The sequence below is a fragment of the Alosa pseudoharengus genome, unplaced genomic scaffold (genome assembly GCF_046254945.1).
Source record: "Alosa pseudoharengus isolate Yale_2024_CS ecotype anadromous, Long Island Sound unplaced genomic scaffold, YU_APseudo_1.1 YU_APseudo_1.1_scf_1, whole genome shotgun sequence".
NCBI lineage: Eukaryota > Metazoa > Chordata > Actinopteri > Clupeiformes > Clupeidae > Alosa > Alosa pseudoharengus.
The window spans coordinates 32,830,211-32,837,710 of record NW_027468564.1 but is presented as its reverse complement, the minus strand read 5'-3'; the positions used below and the strand labels follow the sequence as shown (position 1 = coordinate 32,837,710).

General features: G+C 42.1%; 1 protein-coding gene across 1 annotated transcript in view; it reads left to right on the top strand.

Annotated features, from left to right (window-relative positions):
* The first annotated feature begins 926 nt into the window (after positions 1 to 926).
* The window catches only part of LOC143133698 (retinol dehydrogenase 8-like), a 12,671-nt gene continuing 6,097 nt past the window's right edge, over positions 927 to 7,500 (top strand). The window contains exon 1 of the mRNA XM_076293551.1: positions 927 to 1,032. Within this exon, the coding sequence (XP_076149666.1) occupies positions 927 to 1,032 (106 nt within the window). The remainder of the gene's footprint in view (positions 1,033 to 7,500) is intronic.

The window sequence follows — 7,500 nt, the reverse complement described above, 5'->3', positions numbered from 1 at the left end:
GGCTCTGGCTATTTTGTCTTCTCCTTATTACTTCTGTAAACAGTTTATGGGGTATCATTCCTCCGCATTAGATCCCGGTTCTTATGAGCATGACACGATTCTGTCACAAGAGGGCGTACAGGACCCACTTTTCGCGCTCTCCCAAGAACGGTCGGGATTAGGTTGGGGGATAAACATTCATGCCGGATTACATTGTTTAGTTGAAGTGGGTGCAGTCTACAAGCCTAGGCTAGCACCGCAAGTCATCTGTTTGGAATAGACTGCGTCAAGAAAATATATTTTTTGTTGTATAGCCTACAAGCTCGAACGCAGACCTTATTTGCAACTTTATCCAAGTTACAGTAGAGATTAATCTCTGGAGGACTAAAAAAACAATCACACAAACACACTGACATACAAACAGAAAGCAAGTCAATAAATAAAACTTGGCATTGGTGAGGGTATCGTTGCAACGGCTGGCTGTTCTCTATTTTCAAACCTTCATATGAACAGGTCAAATGTTGCAGTTCAGCTGATGTGTGCCATATTTATATTCTGCAATTCACGACCACCGTGGCTTTATATTCATTACAGTAATATGTTATACCACAAGTTTATTTTTATCCTTGCATCACCTTTTCCATGTCCAGCCAGACGTCCTCGCCTAGGGCATGGATTCGCCTGGAAGCAGACAGTAGGTTGCCAAGGATGTACGGCCGATGTACGGTCCCGTTAGGTAACTCGGCCATGTACGCAGTAGGTGTGCATGTGACGCTGGCTCGGGACGCTTAGCTGAGTCTTCAGCGTAGCTGTGTGTGCATGTGCAGAAGTGATCCTCTTTAAGCCGACACCAGTTAAACGCTCCCGTTTTGGTGGCAGGTGTTCGCATATCGCACTAACTCACGTCCTAAGGTGCATTCGGTGCGGGGACACTTGGAGCGACGAATATGGCACAGCCTGGACAGAAAGTAATTTTGATAACCGGTTGCTCCTCCGGGATAGGCTTGCGGATGGCTGTGCTCCTCGCTAAGGATCCGCAGCAGCGGTACCACGGTAAGCGGACTCATGGTCCATAACCATCTACAGAGCTGTCAGTCAGTAGTATAAGTCGTGATATAACTGAGTTATGGAATTCCCAGCCAGAGTTGGATAAACCTAACGAACAGACAGGTGTTTGGGTTTATGATTATCATAACCACAAATGAAATACCGAAGAGTGACGCAAACCATCGTTTTTGTGGTCTTTCGGACTTTGTGGTCTTTGCGTAACAGATCAAATGGTTAAATAATACTATTTTTCGCTTAGTCTAGACTACTGGCAATACTAGGCTGCAGGTTATTTAATTCAATCACAGTGGGGATAGCTTGCATTCTGTCGCAATCAAAAAGGTGCTATAGAATACATCATCACATAACACCTGTATTGTATTCCAATCATACTGGATGTTTTTGGTAAAACTTTATGGTAAGGATACATGAATTATCATGAATTCATTCATGATTTATGTATCACTTCATTACTTCATTCCTTTAATATATAATGAATCATCAGGAATTGATATGAGTTCATATAATCTGTCATTTGAGACCTCATACATGAACAGCACATCACTTAAAGCATTAGGAATGGTGGGCACACCTTATGAATTATGATTTATTGAGCATGATCATGATTATTTCTTTTTCTGACAAAAATGTGGTCATCACTGCGGAAATTCTGATTTGAACAGTTGTATATATAATAACACATGTTATTATTCACCACTTTAGGGGTGGGGGGCCACAGGCATGATGAACTTGAGCAAGTTCAGCAATTTACCTTAAATTCATGTAATGATGATGGTCATGCTTAAGAAATCATATGTACCCATTATGTCATGAATGAGAGACTATGGACTCATGTCAGATATAAAAGAAATGAAGTGATGCATAAATTATGAACCCATTACTGTAAAGTTACTGTTTTTTTCACACACTTGAAGGACATGAGATGAATCATTTTTTTGAAAGACCCAACAAATCGATGGATAACAATCCATTAAAGGTCCAGTATGTAGGAAATAATGGAAAATAAACTGTAACCATTCCAAAAATGATCACCATACTGTATGTTGTCAGAGAGTAAGGAAACACGAATTGAAGTAATGGCTTATTTGACAACATTACTCTAACTCGTAAAACCCTGTAAAACCCATGAAAAAAAATGAGTTACGGGGCGGAATCTCTTGGAATTTTCGTTTATGTTTTGAACGATTAATTCTAAAATAGCGTATTAATAATGGGCTAGCGCGTCCTCCTATTTGGGTTGCCAAATTAGCAAAGGCCAACTGTCAACAGCTGTCAGTAGTCATGAACGCCCACGAGAGGCAGGCAAATTTTAATTTCCAAAATTAAAACAAGAAACAAATTAAGTGGACATCGGAGGAGCTTCCTGAGATGGTGCCGTCTTCGTCAAACGAAGAATATCAAGTCTGACGCAGAGCTGGCCATATTTCTCCACAACAGCCTATAGGCTAAACTTAATCTGCATCGCTAATTTCAGCTAAATATGTTACGTTGGTTAGAGAGGTATTTTTTGTTTTCACTGTTTCCGTAATGTGTAGCTGGGACATGGCTGGAGAAACGTTAAAGCAGCTGCAGGTCAACTAGCTAAGTCTTTATTACATCTGGCAACCCAGAAGAGGCTCGCTTCTGGTAGTCTTGAGAACGTTCACCAGTGTTTTGATTTTGGCCTACAGAACGTTCGGTAACAATCCTACAAATCGCACCTTTAATCAATCAGCAGGGTCCCATTAAAAAGATTACAACAGCAGTGTGAAGTAGGCTTCATGAAGATTCCGTTATAAAACAATTGAAGGTTCTAAAAATCTATGTTAAATTCAATGAACCCAGATATTCCTTAGAACATTCATTTTCCAACATTCCCATCACACCATGACTGTACTGTTAAGAGTTAACAGTTAAGGGTTAATTCATATTCAGTTTGCAACTGAACCCCACTTGGGGTAGTGGAGGGGGAACTCACGGTAAACTGTGGCTCCTCCAAACCATGTGCTGTACAGTCTTGCGTAAAACAAGGTCCTGTCCAACGAGAGAGAGAGAGAGAGAGAGAGAGAGAGAGAGAGAGAGAGAGAGAGAGAGAGAGAGAGAGAAACAATTGGGAAGCCAGGGTTACGCAACAAATTAGTAGTAGAGAGAGGGAACAAGACAACAGAGAATGAGAGAGAGAGAGAGAGAGAGAGAGAGAGAGAGAAAGAGAGAGAGAGAGAGAACAATGGGGCCCACTGGAGCGGAAAACAAACACTTATGGCCCACACCCCACCTCCCCAACCAACCACACACACACACACACACACACACACACACACACACACATGCACATGCACATGCACACACACACACACACACACATGCACATGCACATGTACACGTACACACGCAGACACCCCATATGCCCTGGGACTCTCCATCTCTCTCTCTTTCTCTCTCTCTCTCTCTCTCTCTCTCTCACACACACACACACACACACACAACACAGAGTTCTTATTTTGGTCAGTTCAGTGAGCTGTCTGTTTGGAGATTATTTCCTGGCAGCTACAGGTTTCTGTCTATGGGGCAGACAACAGCTGATTCAGTGTGTGTGTGTGTGTGTGAGAGAGAGAGAGAGAGAGAGAGAGAGAGAGAGATCAAGTCCAGTGGTTGAATACTGTTTCAAACGCTGAATAGGAACAAAGTGTGTTTGTGTTTGTGTTTGTATGTGTGTATGTGTGTGTGTGTGTGTGTGTGTGTGTGTGTGTGTGTGTGTGTGTGTGTGTGTGTGTGTGTGTGTGTGATATATAAACTCAGTCATGCATATTGAGTTGTAGTTGTCTGTGAGTGACTGGACACCGTTTGTATGTTCTAATAGGATTGTGTTTTTGTGTCTGTAGCCGTGTGTGTGTGTGTGTGTGTGTGTGTGTGTGTGTGTGTGTGTGTGTGTGTGTGTGTGAAGTTATATCACTGCTCCTCCCTCATGTAACTGTTACATATGTCTGTTATAAATGAGTGTGTCTGTGTATGTTATATATGTGTTCTAGTGTGTGTTTTAGTGTGTGTGTGTGTGTGTGTGTGTGTGTGTGTGTGTGTGTGTGTGTGTGTGTGTGTGTGTGTGTGAAGTTATATCACTGCTCCTCCCTCATGTAACTGTTACATATGTCTGTTATAAATGAGTGTGTCTGTGTATGTTATATATGTGTTCTAGTGTGTGTTTTAGTGTGTGTGTGTGTGTGTGTGTGTGTGTGTGTGTGTGTGTGTGTGTGTGTGTGTGTGTGTGTGTGTGTTGGTGAGCGTCTACCAGTGCTAGGCACGACCTCTTATCCCTGCTTAACCTTAAGTCAATCCTCGCACACAAGGATCACTGCCATATTTACACACATTGTCCACCGTTATAGCGGACAGCCGCAGCAGAGCTCCAGGAGCTCCAGGGGCTCAGCCTGCTTAGGGAAGCCCAGTTTGTCCCTCTAAGATGGGCCTGTCCAGCACGTGAGCCCTGGGTGGGTGTGGTGGAGGGTGCAGGGTGCCAAAAGGCTGTACTAAGCCAATGGGGTGACTGGGCCAGGTGATGGAGCAAAGCCTCTTCCAGTGTTGTTGGGTGACGTTGTCCGGAGAGGAAGGTTAGAATAAGCGCTTTCAGATATAACCTCCGGAGTATATGAGGAGGTTTGTCAAACGGAGGTCCTACCCTTCGGATGATTCAGATATGATGCTAACCTGCGGACCTAATACTGACCTTATACGGACGTATGTGTGAACGACATACACGCACAACAGAATCTCCGTGTGGTTGTCGAGTGAGGGGTGGGGGCTTGTAGAGTTCACAAGATGCTGAGACATGACGCAGAATATATGCGGCCGCTGCCTGTCACAGCTGCTTCTTGTTTACAAAATATAGCCTATGCATTATGTAGGCTAAAGAAGAAGAAATCTATTGTGCATAGGCTAATACTTGAAGTAGGCTAGTCACGTAAGTGGGCACTTGAAATTGACCTAGCCTACAGTATTTGTATGTGTGCTTCAAATAAACACATTTATCTGTTTTCAACGTTATGTACCAGAATTAGCTAGGCTATAGAACCCCAAATCTGGTTTGCGTTGGAGAGAGAGAGCATACACAAACTTTATGGTAGGCTACCAGCCAATTCAGTAGGCTAACTCAAGACTTCAAGATCATACAATGTTTTTAAGCAGGTCATGAAGGCTATCAATGAACAGAAAACCGTGTTGGCTAACAATTTATTAAATACTCCTGTTATTGTCGTCAACGACGTCGCTATAGGCTACTGCCTTTTCAGCGCCTTCTGCTTATGATGATTCAGTCTTCTGAATTCGTTTGTCCTTGCCATGCAGTTGTAGCCTAACTTGTCTCTAACGTTCCCTTCAGGTGTTCTATCAAAATGTTGTATGCCCTCATGGACAGTAGCTCCGTGATGTCTGCATCTTTCCAGGTTGGAGATTTTCTGGAAAGCACTATGCCACTCCATCATAACACTGGCATTTAAGTCAGATCTAACCACATGGACGCATGAAAGAAACGTCACCAACACGCCCTCTCCCTAGGTGTGATTTTAACCGAATGTTCTACTCCTCGTTCAGACACAGCACATTTACATAATGTCCGGAGGAAATACTAGGGGGGGAGTAGTATAAACACCGGGTGAATTCGGACTTCCATATGACCGGTTATGTCGTTCAGATATACGGCCCCACCGTTTAACATCGGCAGAACCTCCGGTCTTACACGTATGTCTGAAAGCGCTTAATAATGAACTCACCTGGCGTGGTTTTCTAGAGTTTGAAAATAAGCTTGAACTGTGCTCTCGTCACTCTCCAGTTATGTTTGATATGAATGAAGTATTTGACACCCTTTTCAGAAATGGTTCTGACAATAGTATCACGGCATATTTGAGTGATCTTTATTTAAAGGCGCAGGCAGTGGATGTTCAAAAGTTTTCTATTTTGTCTTTTCCTTCCAAAGTAGTTGTATACTTCTAAGGCGGACACTGACAATGGCTGTCTTTATAGATTATATATTTTTTAAACAAACAAATCCTTGACCATGCTCATGTCAGTGGTAACAGGCCATCTCTGGTTTTGTACATTTGTTTTTTATAAAAACACCCCCCGCTATCAAGCTTCACAAAATAATAACCCATTAGGTGAATAAAAGCATGCCATTCAAGCAGTTGTTCGCAAGCGTGTCATTATACTATGTATCTACATTCTTGGAATGTCTCTTGTCCAATAAAATAAGTGGTCTGGGCTTTGCTAGTGCTTACGTAATATATCACATCACAATCAAAAAACAATTTAAAAGATTGGAGCCTAGCAGACATACCTTGGTGGCATTATGAATTATAAATTGTAGCTTGTCTAAGATGAGTTAAGAATGATGAGACTGTAAAATGCGTTACAGGAATGTCGATGGTGGCTGGGCATGATGTCAGTAAAACCATAAAGTGTAAATATGAGATGGCAGGATACCTTTTTTACACCAAGGCACACACCGACATTAACTTATTATGAAGTATGTCACACATATTATTATAGGCTATAACAAGGGTGTTCATTCTTATGCCCATATGTGTCTTCTAGATCAGTGTTTCTCAAACTTTTTCAGATGAAGGACCACTTAACCAATAAAAAAGAAACGCACAAAAAAAAAAGATCAGACCTACTTCAACAGTATATTAGCCTACACAATAGGCCTACTCACTGAACCACCTTGCTTATTGTCTTTGCACTTTGTTTATTGTGTCAGAGGATTCCTATGATTTAAACTGGCATATCTTACATAGACAGTGTTGCAGAACTGTTTGGATTTAGCCTACATACAAGTTGGTTCAATATTGCAACCAACTTATCCATATTATATTTTACCACGTCTGCTCACAGATACACTTAGGACCACAGAACACGGAGTGTTCATGACCACAGTGGGGGACATATGCCCACAGCATGTTGAATGTGGAAATCAAAGTGTCTGACCATTGCATAGTGCATGCAATCCCAATTCTTTAGCCTCTAGGTCACCATCAGGGCTTTTGCTAACACGGCCCGGCTAACACAGGGTAGGGCAGAGCGCCGCCATGGACGCGGTCAAGAGTTCAGAGCTCTGCTGGAGGCCATGCAGACAATCAATGTGTGTGTGTGTGTGTGTGTGTGTCTGTGTGTGTGTGTCTGTGTGTCTGTGCATCCACACATTCTGGATGAAAGCCAGTATTAAAGTGGACCAGTGCTTAGCAGACTTATTTCACCTATTTGCTTCTTGATGTGCCAGTGTGGTCATATTATAATAATTATATATATATATATATATATATATATATATATATATATATATATATATATATTGTAATATATATATATATATATATATTGTAAGGCCATTCACACATATTGTGCTTTATCCTTTCATGTTTATGTTGTGTGATGCTTACGCTCGGGGGCGTAGCACAAGATCCTGGGCCCCTGCACAGGCGGTCA